The sequence below is a fragment of the Leiobunum rupestre genome, chromosome 1 (genome assembly GCF_980474605.1).
Source record: "Leiobunum rupestre chromosome 1, qqLeiRupe1.1.hap1, whole genome shotgun sequence".
NCBI lineage: Eukaryota > Metazoa > Arthropoda > Arachnida > Opiliones > Sclerosomatidae > Leiobunum > Leiobunum rupestre.
This window is the reverse complement of record NC_143384.1, coordinates 15424042-15445809: the sequence shown is the minus strand read 5'-3', so window position 1 is coordinate 15445809 and position 21768 is coordinate 15424042. Positions and strand designations below refer to the sequence as shown.

The following is a 21768-nucleotide window of genomic DNA, read 5'->3' as shown; positions in this document are numbered from 1 at the left end:
TAACCAATAAGGATAGCACATTACGCGCGAAGTAGTGCATTGGTGGTATTCCGGTCCGCGCTCAAGATGAATATTTTGAATTTTATTCCCTGGCAACCATGTCACCGCCTCGCGATTTCAAATAGTCTCTCTGTCAAATGCTGACCATTATTTCCTTCGATAACGGTTGATTTTAATTAATAATTACTATATCAATTGTAAAATAAACAAAAAAAGCTCGTAGCTATAGCTATTATTTCAGCAAATTGTTAGCCCTAACATCGTAGATTTACCAATTAGTCCCGATCTCTGCTCTTAGATGGCGCCACGCTCTCCACGATTTAAATGAGCGTTATCCTAGTTACGGTTTATTACTTTTCAAAAGTCGTGTTATTATTTTTAAAATGTCGCCTTTTAGTCTATCATATATCTACTTTATTTAGGAACTGAATTAACCAAATTATCGAAAGCAAAAGTTTAATATTCACGTATTTTATAGATAACTATTTTTCATCGTGGCGGAGTACAACCGATACCTTTGTGTCCCTGTAAAGAGGCGAGGGAGAAGTCATTTCCGAAGCCCAAAAATTTTACCCCTCAAATAAGACGTCGTGCGGTTGGACCCAAGTGCCAGACTTTCTCCCCCTAATTACTTTTGATTTTATTGAACTTGTAGTTTTTCTAGTTTGTTTAATGAGGCAGTGCCATACAGCACATCACCATAATCGTAAATTGATTGGATAATTGAATTGAATAGCATTTTTTACGTTGCTACGTCAAGGCTTGGTCGTAAAGAGCGAGTAATCCACGATCTTTTATTTACCTTTTCATAGGTATTAACATAAGCCTATCATAAGGTCCCCATAAGTAAAGGTCTACCATAGGGGCCCATGGTAACGGCGTTGTCCTGGAGATAAGAAAATGAACGTACGACGATAGGGCAGTAGCGACATCTTCTTTTTCAAAATTCCTACATATAAGATATTGTCTTGGTAGAGCAGCCACGCTTGCATTGATAAATGCCACACAAAACGCGTCGAAAACTCGAAATCTCAAATTTGATAAATAAATACCTTCAGAAACGCAACTCTTATTTTTAAAAGCCAGTTTTAGATTCTGATGAATCATTTTGCAAAGGCTTATTCGCAATTTTATCGCTCTTAAGCTTAAATTTAAAATTTAAGCTTAAGAGCGATAAAATTGCGAATAAGCCTTGGCTACGGTGCTAAAGGCTACGGTGCCATGGATATGTATTAATACATATCCATGACGGTGCTAAAGGCTCGCGGCGGAGATTTCTCAAGCGTGGTTCTAAGTTAGAAAACGTTTGCGCACGGCTTGCGCGCATTCACAATGCATTTCGCTAAATTTATTTCAGAAATGCATAGTTGAGGACGTAGCCACTAGGAGGTGCAGATTTTGAATACCTACCTCTTAATACCGGGTATGTGATCGTAAACAATTTGGCCTAGACCTTTGCTTATGGGGACCTTATGATAGGCTTATGGTATTAACTATGGTCAAATTCTAGGCCGAGATATTTAAACATTGTAACCCTTTTTAGAGTAGAATTAGGGAGAGTCTGAAAATGGTCTAAGTCAATAGAATTTTTCTTATGAAAAAGCATAAAAAATGATTTGGTAGGATTAAGTACTTGTTTTCTCTGAAACAGATTTTCCTGTAACTTAAGAACATCAAGATTGTCAATTAGAAGTTGAGGTTCCGCGTGAGAGAGCCTGGTCATCGGCATAGAGTAGAAACGTGCAATCTTGGGATATGGCAAGGTGTACCCCGTTAATATATATAGAGAAGAGTATCGGTCCCAAAATACTTCCTTGGGGGACCCCATGGTTAATTGGAAGAAACGTGGACGAATGTTCTCCAAGATCTACTCTTTGTATTCTGCCCTTCAAATATGATTCACTCCAAGCAAAGATAATTTAAACTCGTACCCTAAATTCGAATACTGAGAGCTTTCCCATTGACGGTTTTGTTACGAACCGTTTACCCTTTTCCGGTACGTGACCTCAGAAAAAACGGGCTTCATCGGTTGCGGTAAGGCGCAAACCATGGAGATAATTTTTTCTGAGTTCCAGCGGGAAGTGGGTAAACGCTATCGCAACGCGCGAGAGATTGATTTCGAATCTAGGGTAAGAGTTTAAATTATCTTTGCTCCAAGTTAGCGATTCTGCAGAGAAACCAAGGTTTTTTAATTCCGAAAGAAGTATTATGTTATTTACTGTATCGAACGCCTTACGAAGATCGATAAACACGACTCCCACTATATATGCCCTGCTGCAGGGTGTTTGAACTTAAAAATGGGCATCAAAAATTTAATTTTTCCTAGTCGGCCTCAATGTTTCAACTTTACAAACCTTTTTGGGAGCTCCCCCACTCCCCCATATCACTCACTAGGACGCCCCTGACCAGTGCTTATGGCTTAAGCCACTGCCCTGCTGAGGCTGCTGACAATCGAGTAACGAAACTAACGATGTATTCAAGTAGGAATGTTGCACATGTTATAGTCGAATAGCCTGGAAGAAAGCCAGATTGGTGCTGGTAAAGTAGCTTATTCATTGTTAAAAACGAGATAACTTGTTCTAATGCAGCCCATTCCAAGATTTTTGAGGCACCGGGGGGATAACGATTGGACGATAATTGTCTGGATCCGTAGTTTCTCCTCCCTTATGAAGTGGAATCACCCGACCAAGTTTCCATTCATCTGGGTAACTTGAAGTTTTAAATGAATCGTTTACTTTAGAAAGAAGATAAGGGGCTAGTATCGGACCCATAGCCTTCAAAATTCTAGGGGGAATCAGATCGGGACCAGTTGCTTTATTCGGAGAGAACTTTAATTTGTCTGACCAATAAGAAATAAGAAACCCATCTCTGACCAATAGGAAATAAGAAACCCATCTCTGACCAATAGGAAATAAGAAACCCATCTCTGACCAATAGGAAATAAGAAACCCATCTCTGACCAATAGGAAATAAGAAACCCATCTCTGACCAATAGGAAATAAGAAACCCATCTCTGACCAATAGGAAATAAGAAACCCATCTCTGACCAATAAGAAATAAGAAACCCATCTCTGACCAATAGGAAATAAGAAACCCACAAAGACTACTAAATTTCTGGATTATGGCTTTGCTAAACTTTCTACTAATTTATTTACGGCGAATAAAGGGAGTATAGAGAAGAAAAAGCGTCATACTTCTGGTTATTATGTTACTTATTTTGACAAGTACTTTAAAATAATCTTTAGTTGCGCCCCCTGTTTACCTGACAGAGCTGAAACGTGCACACAGTGTAGAGGTATAGCAGTAACAAAGATTTAAAATAAAACGAAATTTAAGTCAATCGAATCCAAAATTATAAAGACTGCGAATTTTTTTTTAAAGTGTTAAAGGGGGGTTGGATGAAATGGGCTGACAAATCACCGCTAACTATTTTTAAACCCCAGCAAAGCTTGGTTGTGCAGATAGAGAAAAACCTATTCATGATGCCTGGAGAAAAAGTCGTTGTTATGTCACTCCATTAAAAAGATATGGAATTAGGTGTTGCAAATGTGGACGCCAACAACAACAACAATACACAACTTTCTATCGCAAACAATAGTTCCACTCGATATAGTATATATATATATATATATATATATATATATATATATATATATATACAGGGTCTTTTTTTTTGCTCGGAAAAGTGTTTTTTTTCAAAAACTATTTATAGTACCGATTTCAAATTTGGAAGGTCAATTCTCTATACCGGGGGACATCAGTTTGAGAAATTTGAGCGTTTTCGGTAATGTTTTTCACCAATTTTGAAAAATTATTTTTCGACCACTAGGTGCGAGATAAAAACTTTCTATTATAAAGTTGTAGGCCGTCATCGAAAACCCTTATAAATTGTTCACTCGACGAAAAACAATTTATTTATCAGTGAAAATTCGAGCTTGAAAAATTTACAAGTTGGTGAAGCCAAATTACGATTGTTTGAAACGATAATTGAAACCGAATCCAGTTGAAACTTTGGTTAAAAAAACGACCGGATTTAAAAAAACACGAGGCTATAGGTCAATCCTAAACATGCATTGGGTATTTAAAGGAAAACTTTGGGAGATTATTATCAGTGTTTGATAATATTTCGAACAATGCCTCGTTATTCAGTAGCTGAGCGTACCGAGATAGTTGCCATTTACTATGGAGAAGCAGCGCAAAACCTTAGAAGAGTGACTGAAATCTTCGCAGAAAGACATCCAAATGGAGCACCATCTGTAAATACAGTAAGACGAGCAATTCACGATTTCAATCAATTTGGTAACTTGCAACCTAGGTTTCGCGGATTGGGTCAACCGGATTTAGACTTCGAGAACAATGTACTCGCGTACTTTGTGGCATATCCTCGTCACAGTTGCGCTAACGCCGCTGCTGATTTGGGTTGTTCTGCAAATCGTGTGTGGAAAATTCTTCGTAAGAATCGCTATCACCCATACAGAGCTACGCTCCACCAAGGACTAATTGACGGAGACCATCAAAGACGTTATGAATTTAGCAACTGGTTACTAAATGCTGTCCAAGAAGATAGACAATTTTTGCGCCATGTTTTGTTCTCCGACGAAGCGTCATTTTCTAGAGATGGGCCCTTTAATCATCAAAACAGCCATCTTTGGTCTGACATCAACCCACATTGGGGTTTTGAATATCATCACCAGGTTCAATTTGAACGGGTCAATGTTTGGGTTGGACTTGTTGGAAACCGTTTGATTGGTCCCTTTTTCCTGCCGACGAACCTCAACGGCCAAAGGTATTTACATTTTCTACAGAACGAACTGAGTGACGCAATCGACGACCTTCCATTGGCTGAAAGACGTCAGTTGTGGTTTCAGCAAGATGGCGCCCCTCCGCATTTTTCCCGGCAAGTAACTGAGCACCTCAACAACGAGTTTCCTGAAAGGTGGATAGGGAGAAATGGTCCAGTGCATTGGCCAGCAAGGTCACCTGACCTAACACCGCTGGATTATTTTCTCTGGGGATTCGTTAAAGCAAATGTATACGCCACGCCCATTGAAACTAGGGAGGAACTCATTAGACGAATAATCAGTGCTTGCCGAGACGTCACACCAGAAATGGTAGAGAAAGCGTTTGAGAACTGAATTGTCCGCGCACAAACCTGTGTTGCAGCCAATGGTGATATTATTGAAAATGTTTTGTAAGAATTTATGTGAATAAAATATCTGCATTTAAAAACCAAACGTGTACATTTTTTCAAGTGTGAAAACTCTACTACGTTTGTAATAGACTTGTTCCCTTTTCAATTATCGTTTCAAACAATCGTAATTTGGCTTCACCAACTTGTAAATTTTTCAAGCTCGAATTTTCACTGATAAATAAGTTGTTTTTCGTCGAGTGAACAATTTTTAAGGGTTTTCGATGACGGCCTACAACTTTATAATAGAAATTTTTTATCTCGCACCTAGTGGTCGAAAAATAATTTTTCAAAATTGGTGAAAAACATTATCGAAAACGCTCAAATTTCTCAAACTGATGTCCCCCGGTATAGAGAATTGACCTTCCAAATTTGAAATCGGTGCTATAAATAGTTTTTGAAAAAAAAACACTTTTCCGAGCAAAAAAAAAGACCCTGTATAATGTGGAACTAAAAATCAATGATAGTTTCTCTTATAGATCCATCTATACTTCTACTTTGGGTTAACTGATCAATGAAAAATTGAAAATTAGAAACTGTTGCTACGTTTTGAATGTTACCAGCTTCCGGCTCGAGCTCTGGTAATTACGCTGTAAAACTCTCTTAAAAGATTACCAGTCTGTTATCAGTAGGTAAAATCGTGATTAAAATCAATATTTAGATCAATTGATTTTTTTTAAATCGTTGATTTAAATCACACAATGTATTTCAATGGGGTAGAGGTCGGAGATGGTTAACTTTTATTCAATAAATAAAGCTCTCAAAATTATTCGTAAAACGTTTTGATCAAGTAATTTATATTTCTGTATTATCCGATGAATTTTTTGATAAATTTGTAAAATTAATCGAAAAAACGAAGTTTTTTTCGATAAAAACCTCAAATTTTACGAATAATACATGTTTTTTAATCATTTTCCGAAATATTAACCGGTAAATTTCTTTGTTTACATTTTTTCCCGAAAAAAATCCATTTAAATATGGATAATGATTAACCCTTACCGACCTCTACAATGGGGGACAGACATGGGCAAAATCACGAGTGATTTCGAAGGATGTACTCTCACTTTTAAGTGAGAGTGGTGGAAAAATATCAGCCCGCTTCCGCTCAAGAGTGATATCGGTCAAAAAACGTCTAGTTCACTCCAACTCAATAGTGATAGTGTCCAAAATAATTCCAGCCCACTCCCGCTCAAGAGCAGAGTGTTGAAAAACAGTCTAGTTCACTCCCACTCGGGAATGAGAGTGGCGGAAAGTATTTCTAGTCCCCACGCGCTCAAGAGCGAGAGTCGATAAGTGGAAAACAATTGTTTATCCCTTTTTCACTCTTTCTCAATCCGCCGATAGCTCACTCGGCGATAGAGTGAAATATTTCAATTGTCGTCACCTCCACTTTCTTTCTGGGCGGTAATTTGAAATGTTCGGCAAAATTTTATAATTTTGTATAAAAACTGATGGTCTAGTTTAAGAGTTATAGTTACCATTTTTAGTCATGGTGATGCTATTCAGTGGACCACTTTTTAAGTCACGACTGAAAAGGGTATTTTAAGATGACATTTTATTGTGAAATAGTGGATCGGTATCATTAATTTTACGTATGTAGTTGGTCGTGGTATTGCAGATGCTGTTCAACAAAATTACCGTGAAAGGTATTCCAACAGGAATATCTCGAACCCACGAATTTTCGCAAATGCCCATCGACGATTACCCGAGACGCAGGTAAGATTTGGTAAAAACGCTACTGTAGTAATTGCCATTTACTAAAGATACATCTGATTTCTTTACCGGTAGCCAATGGCGACATAGGTTGGCCAAGGGTTATTTGAAATTCTCAGATGGAAACACGATGGATTCCAACGACTGCGATTTTTTGGGTAGAAGTCACATTGTGGCATTTATTAAGGATTCAGATTTAAGATGGTAAGAATACAAGTTTATTACAACTTAGTCGATGTGGTTACAAATTTGAAAGAGACAGCGCAACTATATTAAAGTGAAGTGAGAGTGCCTTATATACGTTAAATTATCGGCATAAAAAATGAACCACCAAAAATTAGTCCCTTAAATTAAGTGTGACGTATAAAGGTTCTTTGTCGATTTAAAGCGTAAACACACATTTTCCAGAGAAAGTGTTGGTGACACTCGCAACCAACACGAAAATCGTCAAGCGTCGTTTACCAGTGGTTACCAGAAGATATTTTCCTTTAACTGGTGAGCTGGAGTATTTAAAGGCGTTTTGATTGGTCCGTAAATGTTTCTGCCAAGACTCAATGGGACGCCGTACATCGTTTCTCCGCGTGATGCCTTACCAGATCTTCTTGATGATGTCCCGTCAGTAATTTTACGACAAATCTGGTTTCAGCATTATTGTGCCCCGGCGCACTTTTCCTGGCGGGTTCATGGGTTCCTCAACGAAAAAGTTCCACGGAGATGGATTGGTAGTGCGGGGTCCGGTCACCTGGTCTGCAAGATAACCGAATCTAAGCGCCCTAGACCTTTACTTGTGGGCGTTGATGAAAGATCGTATCTACGAAACTTCAGGTGTAGGACGAATGTTGTTCATAGCGACGTTGATTCTTACCACTAAAACTACCACTAGGACGTACGCTTTTTGGCCTCTTCTAAGAATTGGATAACGACATTTTAAGCATTTGCTATAAACAAATAAAAACATTTTTGCACACGAAAATGTTTTGCTTCTTACTTTTGTAAGGACAGGCTGACGCGGTTCGGTTAGGTTCCGGTTAAGTACATAATAGAAGTGGGAGCCCACGGTCAAGAGTCAAATTATCGGACCGTAACAATCGTAACCTTATTTTCAAAACCACGTAAATTCCAATTTCGGTTCGGTTCTGGTTCTAAATGACAACAATCGGTACAGTACCAGTTTCCTCCTGGCCTTAAAATTGACTTTCCTATCTGAGTTCTTAGGCTATCGTACGTTAGGTGTTTAAAAATATCTAGCGTTTGTACATTAGTCGCTGAGTATAGGGATGAAGACAATATAAAATTATAAATATTTACTCAACCCCTACAACACCTTACATTTTCTGTACTGAATTTTGATTCATCCTGTATACAGATTTTCGGCCATACTGAACCAACTTACCAAGGTGACTTTTTTTACTTTTTTAATGTAGGCAAAATTACGATTAGGTTTATGACAATTAAACAAAACGACAAGTTGGCGACGTACCACCTTCTGCGCGCCCTAAAAAATATAAGACCATCTAGCGGACTCCCATTAAGGGTGGGGGGTTCTTTATTGGGGGTCGTATTTTGCTATATAAAGGGAAGGTAATGAAGAATTGTTCCCAGTTTTTTGTTAGTTTTACTGCGTTTTACTATTTTCTTAGTTCGTACAACGTTTTTGGTCGAGTTTCCGGAACTATTGTGCTTCAGAAGAAACGAATATGTAATTATTTCAATTTTATCCCGATATTTATTTTCTTGATTAGATTAGAAAAGGGACAGATTTCATGACCTTATACAGTATTTTTTGGTCGATTTAGTTTTGATTAATTTACTTCAGATAAATTACGGTTTGGGTATTGGTTTTTCTAATTGGTTAGGAAAATTAATTCCCCGCGTTTAACGGACGCTTTTTCGGGTGGTAAGAATTATTTCTTAATTGCATATAGGAAGAAGGGAAGCTCTTCGGCTTCCAACGTTGTACACGCCACTGTAGACGACGTGACGAAAGACAACTAGTTCGTGACTAATGAGACCTTTTTGAAGAAATTCGAACAAGGCGGAAATAAACAACATGTTGTGCATAGGTACTTTACTTATGTGGGGCATAGTAATAGGAAAGACAAGACTCTTTCAATGTATGGGACTTGTAACATATGCAAAAAAACTTACCAGGCCTCCAACGGCTCCACCTCTAATCTGAAACGGCATCTTGAGGTTGGTATATTTATACTCTTATTTATTTCAATTGCATTTTTTAAAATAAATTCCTTTGTATACTGTCGTTTACCATAGGATATACATAACATTTCGCTGACGCCTCTAGTAGCGGATGAAATTTCAAATATTTCCAGAACCTTCTTTAACTACGAAGAAGCTATCTTCCAAACACCCCCAACAGCTTCTATTCCGACGAGCCCTGGTTAATATGGTAGCCACCACCAATATATCGTTCAGTGCAGTTGAGAGAGAAGGATTTCGCACTGCGATTTCCGTTGCTAATCCAGCGCTGACGGTGTATTCGCGGCGCCAATTAACCAGGGATTTGGATTTCATCGTCGAGGAAGAACTAACCCCGAGACTTAAAGTTAGACTTCAACAAAGAAAAAAAACGTCGGTATCGTATAAATACATTTTATTTCTCGCAAAAATTCCAGAGCGTACTGAATTCCATTCCGAACAAACATCTACATCTGACATTGGACATCTGGAGCAGCAGGCGAAGGGAGTCTGTGATAGGGGTGCGAGCCCAATTTATTGACTCAAACTTTGAGTTTCGGAATTTATTAGTGGCGTTCGCCCACTTTCCGGGGAGCCACACTGGGGAGGCAATTTACAAGATGTTGCGAGAAATCTTGGCCAAATGTAACATAGAGCCGTCCCGGGTAAGTGATCTATAGGTGTATCTCGGTCTGATAACGTTCAACTTAATTTCTTAATCTAGGTTTCACGCGTTGGCGCGGACAACGCGGCCAATATTTCGAAGGCTTTGAGCTTGGCTGCGATGATTCCGAAGGCAAAGAGGTCGAGTACCGATAGCCAGGTTTCAGAAGTTGATCTGGATGGTTCTTTTTCAACGTGTCTGTCGTCAGAGGACGAGGTGCAAACGGAAAGTGTAGCCGAAGAAAGCGACGTCACGCTAGACGAAGGTTCGTTATATTATCTGTAGAACGTAAGAAGTAGGTTTTATTTTGTAATATGTACTTCAATCGGGTTTTCAGCTTAGAATCCTCTGACGCAAATAATAATTCCAGACGAAGACGGTTCCTCGTCCAATTTAGGATGTGCCGATGTAATATCCTTCGGTGTAGACCAGGAGTTAGATATTGAGATACCTGCCTGCTGGAAGCGGAAAAGATGTATATCCCATTCCCTACAGATTGTAGTGAACCGTGCCATAGACGCTCCAGAAAGTGAACGGGCAAAAAACGTCCTTAAAAAAGTCAACTCCTGGTTAACTTTTCTGCAGCGGTCAACAAAGTGGTCCGAGGCATTCCGCGATATTTCCCCGAATGGCCAAGATATCAAATCAATTGGCGGGATTAGGTGGAACGCCACGTATATGGCCCTTGAACGCCTTGTTGAGGTATTAAATGGATTTGTCTTATTAAATTGCTTAACTTCACTTTATTTAATCGGCGAATTCTTCCAGCCTGACATGTTGAAATCTTTAGCCACGACGATCATGTCAGCCCAGTATGAGAAAGTTGCCACCGACTTGTCCTTACCGGATGACAACGACCTCCATTTGCTAAAAGAGCTGCTGATGCTTTTAAAACCGTTTAAGGAGGCAACAGATATTTTTCAAGCTAAAGGGCCGGTGGCCAACTTGGTCATTGGCGAGCTTGTTAAGATCCATCGGCAACTACTCGACGCTAAGGTACCGGTGTTTAAATCATTTAGAAAAGAGTTGCTTTGCCGGTTGAGGTTGCGATTCGAAATGGAAATTATCGACGAAGACTACGTTGTGGCGGCGTTATTGGACCCAAGACAAAAGCTCTTTCTCTTAGAGTTCTTCTCTGGTATGTAGGTCTATTTTTACGTCAACCAATAAGCTCTAATTTAGCATTTATTAAACGTAGGTAACCCCAGTTTCCAAATCTTCGATAAGGAGAAAGCGAAAGCTACGCTGAAGAAGTACCTCGCGGTTTTGATTGAATCGGACCAAACGCAGCCACCAATTCCCAAGAAAGCGAAGCGCGTAGATCCAGCCGAGGTTCTTTTTAGATTAACCGTTTGTAGGGACGAAGCCGAGAATGAAGATATTGTTAAGGAACTACCATCCATCCAAGACGTCGACCGGGAGATTGAAGTTTATTTTTCCGAGAAAAACGTAAACGCAAAAACAAAGCCGTTGGAGTACTGGAAGATGTTTCAGAAGAGATTTACTCTTCTCAGTACTCTAGCTCAAAGAGTTATCTCTATATCCGCTTGTACTGCTGATGTAGAGCGAATGTTTTCCGTAGCCGGTGCCATATACAGCTACAGGCGATGCCGTATCACTCTCCCTCGTATAGCGACCTTACTTATGTACCAGGAGTATAAACATATCCATTAACAAACTTCCGTAAGTAATAATAACTATTTGCAAGGACAGTTATCATTAATTATAATTTTTAGATTATAAATTACAAAAACCACTGTTGCGCCTTTCTCGGGATTTAATTTGAGCTTTTTTTTCTAACGTCACTACCGGGAGCCAAGTCTTCCAACGGCGACTGAAAATTTGCTTGAGATCGTAGACCATTCTTTTCAATGAAATTCACCAACTTATTATTTAATTTACGTAATAAAAATATTTAACTGTCTCTTTAGTTTAATTTGCCTTATTTAAAACCAACTTTAGTTATTTTAAATAATAGATTCCCAAGATTTCTAAGTGCTCAAGTTTAGTGCTAAGTTAAATTAAAATGTGAATTTCACCTAATTATTTTATTTTAATGGAAACCCGCGAAAGAAAGTAAACCTCCATGTACTACAATAATTTAATTGGCCATTATAATTAGAACCATAAATGTATTTAAATAGATTTGAGTTTGTACCTAAGTGCTAAATAAATTGAAATTGAATGTAGTTTTTGAAATATCTGAACTAATTAACATACCTCCAAAATACGTTTGAATAAACATTCTTGCATCAATAAAAAAAATTAAGAAGAATCACATTTGAAAACTTTAACTCGAATTTCCCGCCTTTATTGAAAACTACCAAAATCGGAAAGAGTTAAAATGTTGACCTAGACTATTTCCACTCTTTTCCAAAGAGCTCGCTTGGCGAGTGACCAAAAGTGAAAAATATCACTATTACGAGTGGAGCTTGTCCTACAGAAAGTAAAAACCCCCATTCTTACGAGTGGAGCTGTTCTTCAAAATACGAATAAAAACAACTCTTGCCAGTGTAGCTCTACTACAAAAGTGAAAAACTCCACTCTTCCGAGTGGAGTTGTTCTTCGGAGAGTGGAAAAAAGTGGGTCGCGAAATCACTCGCAAAAGTTTTTTACGAGTTTTGCCCATGTCTGATGGGGGAATAAAAATTGGCAAAAAATAGGTTCTTAAAAAAATTAAAATACTTAGAAAATCTGAGCAAACTAAAATATTGAATAGTAATTAATTTTAATTAAGATTTCATATTTAATTCGAGATTAGCTAACTGATAAAAGTAAAATATCAGTTAATTATGAAAGAGCCATTAATTGTATAAAAATCAATAAAATAAAATAATCTGATTTAAATCCAAAAAGTTAATTAATTTGATTTTTATTAAAATAATCTATAAAGTGCCAGCTCCTCAATTTTAACTCAGAATTTTTCAAACGTCATTGTTACAATTTAAAAATTTAGATAAATTTAAAACTCAACAGCTAGAGTAACAAACAGAACTAATAAAGGTTAGAGTTGTTAAACTTAATTAAAAAATAAACAAAATTTATTTTTGTAAGACTTATCTGCCTGAAGAAAGTTTATTGTACTCTTTATCATTATACAGCTGACAAATTTTTTTTTAAGGAATTTAACTTCCTCGCTGACCAAAAATACAACCTAATTCAAAATTCTGCACACCAGCTACAAATTATTAGCTTGGTTTCATTTTTCAATTTCAAATTTTTTCCTATATTAAGTTTTCATTTGAAGTCAAAGAACACAATACAAATGCATTTCACACTCTATATCAATATTAATACGACAAATAGAAAAAAAGTTAGAAGCTATCTTTTTTTATTTTTAAAACGAAGTTAAATTAGGCCTAATAAAGCGGATTGTTTAATTATGCAAAAAATGGGTTCAGAAATTTAATTTAAAAACCTGCCAGGCAGGAGGACCGGGAACATTTCTTTTACCTTTTCGTTATTTTAACTATAAAGACTAAAATTTTATCTTAAAACCTATTTTTCAGTATAACAATATAATCGTTATTTTTTTACAAAGAATGCTAATTTTAGTTCACATTAATTTTTTTTACTTATTTTTGTCACAAATTTATGTATTAGATTAAATGGAACTTCTAGATCTCGTATTAAATTGTCTAAAACACACTTCAAGCATGATTTATGTTTCGCTATACAGCCAAGAGCACGTCGAGTTTATAGTACAAAAACACGTGATTTTAGATTTGGAAAAAGGGACATTTACAGAATTAGGAATAGTACTTTTTATGTTACAAAATGTACAAGAAGTTGAAATAATGAAATTACACTTATTCCAAAAGCAAAAGATTTTAACCAGATATAATATACAATTTTTACTTGTTTCCAAATATTTTGGGATTTAGTAATTTCTTCTTTCAGAAAAGTATATACGTTCTTCACATAAAAACCAAAATCAAACATTGGGAATTCATATTTGAAGTATTTAAAACATAAATTGCCATATCATTTTTAAGGAAAAATAACTACAGAACCAATATTTTAATTAACATTACCAGTATTTGTTAATTAGTAATTTAATTAATCGGTAATAAAATAAAAAAAAACAATTGATATGGTTATGTGTAACTTTTATGGTGAATTTTTTTTTACCTTTTCAACTTTTTTTGTTTTTTTTAATTACTTTATTTTTTCATTTGATTTTATGATTAACTATTAATCACTATTTACATTGAAAAGACTTCAAAATAAGTCTAACTATATAAATAATTACAGTTTCCACAAAAGGAACATCAATATTTTTTGTGTTTTTATATTTTTAACTTTTTTTTTGGGGGAAAGATATTTTTATTTTTTATATTATTTTTTATTATATTTTTGGTTTATTTTAAGTTTTTTTTTTACTCTTTTTTTTTGTATTTTTTAAATTTCTTTTAATATGATACAAATTGGGAACGGTAAGAGTTTTTTTAAAAAAATTTCAATAGGCCTAGTAATATAAGGCTAATATATTGAACACTACATTTCTGGCTACAGCCATCAGAACACATTACTATACAAACCTTTATCCTCTTCCTCACCTTCGTTAGTGAGGATAGTTTTGTGATGAAACAGATTAAAACCTCCTCCTAACCTGCCTGCTTCATGTTTATCCAGGACTCCATTCATTATAGGTGGAGCTGGCTCGTGATCATGCCCATTGGTCATATGAGCTAGAAGACGGCTTTCCCCAAGTGGTAGATTATTTGGAGTACCACCATTCATCGCCATCATATTTGGTGGCATGTTGTTAGCAAACATAGAATGCCCTCCACCGTGTGGTTGGCCGTTAGCTTGAAGCATGGGTCTAAAATTCTTAATATCCTCCACGTTATGATGTTGAGGCTGTTGTTCATGATGTTGCTGGTTCTGTAATGGTCTCATTGTATTTGAGGTAAAATTCCCAAATGGAGGCAATCCGATCATGGACTGACGATCCAGTTGGTGTCTTTCGAAAAGTTCATTCTCTGAAAGAGCTCGAGCAAAGATGTTTTGAGGTTGAGGGGCTTGAGGTGGTTGTTGAGGAGGAGGGGCGTTGTTACTAGGAAAAACTGGTTCAGCCCACACTTTTGCGCTGACTTGAAGCAGCTTTTCTATGCTGTAATCTTGGGGTGGTGAGGTGGGTTGGAGCATCGGATCTTTGTTCATTAGGGAAGATTGCACTATTTGATTGTTCATTTGGTGCTCTGGGATGGGTATCCCTTTGGGTAATGGTGGAAAAACTCGTTCATTACCACCCATTGGATTGAAACCAATATTATTGGGTTTGACACCACCAAGGTACATCCTAGCCATACGATCAGATAGAGATGGTTCTTCAAAACGCTGCATGATATTTTCAGACATTCCATTCATTCTGAGGGCATTCTGTTCCTCTCTCATTTTCATCTGTCTATGTCTCTCTTCAAGCAGCATTCTTCTTTGAATTGCTGCATCAACCCCGCCTATATTGACACCATTACTCGAACCCTGAGACAACAGAATGGCTTCAACTTGCTCCAGAGTTAATGGGTTAGCAGCAGAGACTGCTCTTCGTCTAGGAAATCCATTTTCAACTGGCATACCACCTTCCATAAAGGGTTCCCCACTCCCACCTGAAAATCTTTGAGAAAATCGTTCAGCAAACTGCTCTTGTGTCATCTCATTATTCATTGCCAAGTGTCTTAAAGCCATCATGGGAGGTACAGAGCCATTCATTCCATCAAAACCATTGAATCCCTTCATGGGCATATCATCTACATTTAACATTCTGGGATGCGGAAAAGAGAGATGAGCAGGTGGGTGTGCTTGGGGTCCTTGTACTTGCTGCTGCTGCTGTTGTTGATGAAGTTGATGTTGTTGCTGCTGCTGCTGCTGTTGTTGTTGTTGTTGCTGCTGCTGCTGTTGTTGTTGTTGTTGCTGCTGCTGCTGCTGTTGTTGTTGTTGTTGTTGTTGTTGTTGTTGTTGTTGCTGCTGCTGCTGCTGCTGTTGCTGCTGTTGCTGATGGTGCAAGAACTCTTCAGGATTCATGAACCTGTCTTGATGTTGCATGAAATGCCCTTGGAAACCTGATTCTTGACTAATTTGATTTTGATGCATGGGCATTTGATTTTGATGAATGTGGTTTCCATCTTCCACATGGTCCTGAATGTGACTGTTAACTCCACGTTGGGAACCAACAGGATTGGGAAGAACTGATGGGTTGCCATTATTAGGAGCGCCACCACCCTCCAGACTATTCCGTCGAGGTATGGGGTTGAAGACTTGGTTATGGTAAGCAGCTTCCAGCAAGCAAAGTCTTTGCTTTTGTTCATGGGTTAGCATATTCTCTTTCTTGAAGTCCCTGATGCTCCTTTCCATCCTAGAATTGGGCTGTAATGGTCCATTTAGTCCCATATTGTTATAAGAAAGAGAATTATCCATTTGCTTCATACGGTCGCTGAGACGGAAAAATCTTTCATTGAATCTTTTATTCAACTCCGAACTCATGACTGATCGTTCACCATCTTCAGTTTCATTGGTCATAGATCCTCCTCCATCCATCTGACCACGAAAATGCAATGGCTTAGAAACGCCTGATCTGATGTTATTTAAATTGATATTAGGCATGGAGTTGATGTCCCCCATAAAGGCTTCTCCATTCTTGGCTTTCTCATAAGCTCTTTGAGAGGCAGCCAGTTTGGAAACTTCTCTATTCCCAAGGGCCCCAACAGGATTCATTGTTGAATTGGTCAATGCGTTGGAAACGCTTGGTTGTTGACTGGGATTACCTTTGTTTCCCATCCACCATGGAGGATAGCCATACTGAGGACCATTATAGGGAATTTGCATGAAGTGGGGTGGTAGTGGAGGTACAGGCATGCCCATATAGTTGTATGAAAGGTTGTACAGATCTGGAACTGGGAACGGATTAACAGTGTACATGGGGGCTATACCATCTTGTTGGGGCATTTGAGTGGTAGATGAATTGGTGCTGGCGTTACCATTAGAGAAACCTGAGTTAGCCATCTGAGGATTGCAGAAGTTCTGAGGGGGAGGAGGAGTTCCAAAGAATCCTGAACTGCCATTAGAGGATGCATTGTTGGCTGAACCGGAAGACGGTAAAACTGAATAGTGTTGTTGTATCGCCTTAATGCGCATTCGTCGCGGAATAAATTCAGGAGCTAAGGGATTTAGCATGTAAGTTTTCTTCAGTTCCAAGCCATCTAACTGAGTCTGTAGTGTTTGCCACGAAATGCCGTATAGACTGTCGTTGTCATAACAAATTCTAATGAACTTCTCCCATAGTTTACGACACCCACCCATAGAGCATAGTGAAACGGGATCCCCACAAACGGCGACTAAAGACTGACCTCTAGTTATGGCCGTATTAAGAAGACGGGCATTCGAAAGAAAACCATAATCAAGTTCTTCACCATGCATGCCTTTTCCAGTACCACACGTTTGCAGTGTCCTAACAGTACTTAGAACAATTGCGCGGAATTGTTTACCTGTCATAATAAATGAAAAAAATTACTGAAATTGCAATAGCCATAAATTGAGAAAGTTATACAGAAAAACTCCAAATATAAATATATTGTTATGATTATATAAAAAAGCATTAATTATATGAATTATTCTGCACCTCTAGCTGGCCAAACAATCATTTTAATCTGCCCATATCGACTTAAGACTAATTAAAATGGTTTAAACCAAACAATATTTACCTTGAACGTTTAAAACTCTCTCCACTGAAACATGGTGTAGCTTTCGTTTTCTCAGTTCTGTCCTTAACCTTACAACCTAGAAAATCAAAAAGAAATATTTGAACATTAAAAACCAAATATGAAACTTAAAGATACATACTTGATCGTAATATGGAGTAACCACACCAATACTAGCATCATTCACAGGTCCCCATTCAGGGGGCCAGCTCCTATGAATTTCCAAAACCCTCTCTGCCACTTCGTAAACTTCAGAATTGTTGTAGAAGGCAGTACTATTTGTATCTTGTACATCTTCCCCTCTGGCAGTGAAGAACGTTAACGGAAAGAAGGTTTTATGCTTGGGTTGATCCTTGCTAGCCAACAAGCTATTCTGGTAGAACATATCTGAAGTATACTGTACGATGGCTTTGTGCGAACGATAATTTTCACACAATAAGATTTTGCAGGGATAATCTTTCTTATAAAGATCAAAAAGTCTTTCGAGCAAGGAAAGCTGTAGATTTTTATCCAACGCGAATGAAGAGTACACTTCGGGGCTTAACTGCATATGATCTCCAGCTAATGCAATGCGAGTATCCACTCCGGCTAATGCTAAAGGTAAAATGGCCTCACTTTCCATGGCCTGAGCGGCTTCATCAATTAGGATATGGGTAAAAAAGTTCTTAGAGAGATTGAGGTTGACTAAATAACGCGAACTGCTCAATGTTGTCACCACAATCTTCTTTCTTTCAAGATCTTCTACCGTTGGTAGCCTGAATGTAATGGATGATTCCTTTTCATTGACTAAGCAATACTTGAGGACAGTTTGATGCACTGTGGCTACCCATCTATGTTGGTAGTAAACTCTAAGAGGTTCTGCTTCAGGATGACCTTCTTCCACAAAAGGGTGGAGGTATTCCCTGATGTAAATATCAGCAGCACTGATAAAAACAAAATTAGTAGGGCTAATTAACCACATAGATCTTTCAACTAGAATAAATAGTAAACACATTCGATGGTACGAATTGCAACCACATTTATTTCTGGCACTATCTTGAAATAGAGAGAGCTCTAACAATAAAACTTACCTATTAGAATGTGTGCAGACAAGAACTCTGTTCTCAGGGTTTTTCAACAGAGCTTTAACAGCCTGGGCGAGTGTGAAGGTCTTTCCAGTTCCAAAAGGACCAATTATTAAAATAGGTGGTAGACGAATGTTATTAGGTGCACAGATTGCAGTAATGGCTTCTTTCTGCTTTGGGTTCAGTCTTTCATTCAAGGCTATGTCCCAGGGGGGATTACTGGGGTCCACAGATGGAATTGATATTGGTTTCTCTATCTCTGGGAAAACTAAACTAACTGGGCCCAAACCATCAACTGAGTAATGCATTTCACAAAACGGCATCCGATTGAGTTGAAACTGAACTTCAGCCACGTATTCTCTGTCAGGTTTTAAGTTAAACTCAGCAACACACTGTTTGGGAAGTCTCAAATAGATCATTTTCTTGCCCTTATCTTCGATAATAGCTTCGAAGACCTAAAAAAAGGATTTGTGCATTAAAAAGAGGAAACCTATTCAGTTAAAATTGAAATACCTTCCGTTTTCCAGATGGAATTTCAGCCTTTTTTGATGCAGGAACAATAGGCGCTAAAAACACCGAACTACAATTTGTCTGAATCATGCGCCCAGCTGGTAAATCTTCAGAAACCTCCGAGCTAAGTTTCATACAAGCGTATAGCTCTCCTTTTTGGGCATATTTCATAATGGATGTGGTCCCTGGTGCTAAGATATAGCTATCAACTAATTGAAGTTTCGAGGAAACGTTAAATCTTGTTATTAAATTGTACTGAGCCATTTCCTCAATGTACAGAAGTTCATGAAAACGTGATTTGTACATGCTCTCTATTAAAATAAGGATGTTATTGAGAATGAATTTTTTAACTCTTATTTCAATGTCAATATTTACCAGTAGGTAATGGACTAGCGACAGCCTGGGTAATAGTGAACGTATTAGGATTAGGAATGGGATACAAATTAATCAGACGTAGATCTTCGTCAGAATAAGTTTGAGTTTTGCTATCAAAAGGAACGCAAAGGGTGTTGGAGCTGTTCCATCTCTCCGTTATGCAGAGAACTGTTTCTCGTACTTCTTCCAAATGGGCCAAATCATCAGGAGGAACTACGTCAACGCACAGTTTCTGTTGTATCACCGGATAGATTCCAAAATCTAGAATCAATGACTGTCTAAATGTGCCAAATATATCCGTTTCAAAACGAATCTGAAGAGATGGTAATAGTTTAGTTTATATTTTTAAATTATTCATACTTCGAAAGTTAGCTTACCTTGATAATGTACGAATATACATGATTTTCCTGGGTTGGAGAACTGGAACGGGCGAGCAACTGAGAGAGATTAGGGTGGAACCATTCCTGGCATTCTTGATCTAATTTGATATTCCTATCATCACTGGTCATGGAGTGGATACAGAAATACTTTCGATGGCTATCATATAAGAGGCTAACAGCTATCAGAGGACGCTATAAAAATTAAAATAGTATCAAATCAAAGATACCATAATCTAAATCGTTTATATTAGCAACGTTGTTTAACAAATTTTGGTAAAAATTATATTCTATCCTACATTATTAACCAAAAAAAAAGCAACTAACAAGGTAAGATAAATCATAAAATTGATTGACCTAAAATTAAGTGCTGAGCTTGTTCAAAATGACCTAAAACTAATAAAAAATTATATATACCTGTGTTTTAAGTCTAAAGGTCCAGGCATGGGTACTATTTTTGGCAGAAAAAGTAGCAAATAACTTTGGTTCCACTTGCAACGCAATTCCTTCTATGGATTCTCTCATTATTGACTCTGGATCTATGGCTTTCACATACTTCTCCAGCAGTTGTTCTGCGTAGGAACTTCCATTCAAATGTTCGCTTTTTGCTTTCTCTAGTTTCCATTCTCGATAAGCCAATCTCTCCTGCCATTCTTCTAGCTCAACATCACTGTGGGCACCCAAACATTGGTCCCCTAACCTACAACTTCCTTTCGTAACAATCCTAAAACAGAAAATATTAATATTATCAGCTAAGCTAATACCCAAGTCACCACCACAGGCCCAAGTCACCTAGCGACTTGTAAGGCCTATTAACCAGTAGCCAGGTTAAAATAGAATTTAAAGATACTTACTCTTGACAAAGAGTCAAATGTTTTCTTTTAAGACCTCGGGGAGGAGGCCTAAATAACCATTTCTTATCATCATCTTTAGTAATCGCTAACTGATGAGATTCAGTGGCACAATGATTATTTAATTCATCTTCATTATTGAAGTTAATTTTACAATAAAGGCAATAAAAGTTGTTGGTCCTTTGTTGTTCATCTGTAAAAAATGGCCTTTGTTAAAAATTTCTTTATACTCCATTTCGAGAAAAACAGCTCAAAATCTCCGCACTCATGCTACTATTTTTGGCTCTCTTATTTTTCCCACCATCATACTGATGCAAAGAAAGCGTAGGTTCTTGATGAGTTCTTTCCGATTTACCTTTCTGCTCAGAATTGGCATTTCTGTTTCCAACTTTCTGCGATCCGGTAGAATGTTGTTTCGAGCTGACTGCATCCCCATTATGACTATGCATAATTTAACCTCAAGATAGTATACCTGCAAAACATTATGGTTTAAAATGGTCTTATATGTTACTTGAGAATAAGACTGAATAAGAAACAGCTATAAAAATGATCTTGCTTAATAGGGAAATATCAAGAATTGTAACAATTTTTAAGCCTTATACAAACATGAACAAAGCTTCGGTTTCACTGAAATTGCAGCATTCCACATTATATTAGACTTTTTAATATTTAAGCTAGGGAAGCCCTCTCATTAAGCCTAAAAAATATATTTTAAGCTTATTTTCACACAAGGGTCCGACCTTCAACTGATGAGAGCAGCCAACGCTGAGCCACCCGCGATTGTTAAGCGATTTAAATTACGCTTATTTACGAAATCGTCATCTTTTGATAATAGAAACTGAAAAATGGTAAAATGATCCACTAATTCCACATGATAAGTGAAACTAATTTGTTTATCAAAGGAAATAAAAAGAAATGAATCAACCCAAATCATCAAACATTCTCCGAACACACAGCCCTTATTGCGCCCCACCCTCCCCGCTGATTGGTTAAAATTGAGGAATATCTCTTTAATGGACCAATCGAACTAAGTTTTAAATTGGTCTACAACTGGCCTATTTTTCTGGGAAATTGTCGCAGGACGCGGCAGATATTTCAGGGTCGAATTTTGATTATCTATTAATTACGTT

At 37.5% G+C, this 21768-nt stretch overlaps 2 protein-coding genes across 6 annotated transcripts; one reads left to right on the top strand and one right to left on the bottom strand.

Moving 5' to 3' along the window:
• The first annotated feature begins 10771 nt into the window (after positions 1–10771).
• LOC149961183 (uncharacterized) lies at positions 10772–11632 on the top strand. The gene is made up of 3 exons (XM_090169921.1): positions 10772–10899; positions 10960–11444; positions 11498–11632. Exons 1-2 carry the CDS (start codon positions 10818–10820, stop codon positions 11433–11435), a joined length of 558 nt encoding a protein of 185 aa, XP_090026047.1. The 5' UTR covers positions 10772–10817; the 3' UTR covers positions 11436–11444; positions 11498–11632.
• Positions 11633–12826: 1194 nt separating this feature from the next.
• LOC149961182 (uncharacterized) lies at positions 12827–21611 on the bottom strand. 5 transcript variants are annotated; one of them, XM_090175621.1, is made up of 11 exons: positions 21379–21611; positions 20904–21110; positions 20642–20831; positions 20205–20511; positions 19788–19982; positions 19411–19723; positions 19039–19346; positions 18532–18980; positions 17604–18384; positions 17465–17540; positions 12827–17248 (listed from the first exon to the last, which is right to left on the bottom strand). In XM_090175621.1, exons 2-11 carry the CDS (start codon positions 21085–21087, stop codon positions 14280–14282), a joined length of 5772 nt encoding a protein of 1923 aa, XP_090031747.1. In that variant the 5' UTR covers positions 21088–21110; positions 21379–21611; the 3' UTR covers positions 12827–14279. The 5 variants fall into 5 exon arrangements, with proteins under 5 accessions (XP_090031747.1, XP_090031760.1, XP_090031767.1 ...); XM_090175634.1 differs by having other exon boundaries at positions 20940–21110; XM_090175641.1 differs by having other exon boundaries at positions 20994–21110; positions 21379–21610.
• Between the last annotated feature and the right edge of the window lie 157 nt (positions 21612–21768).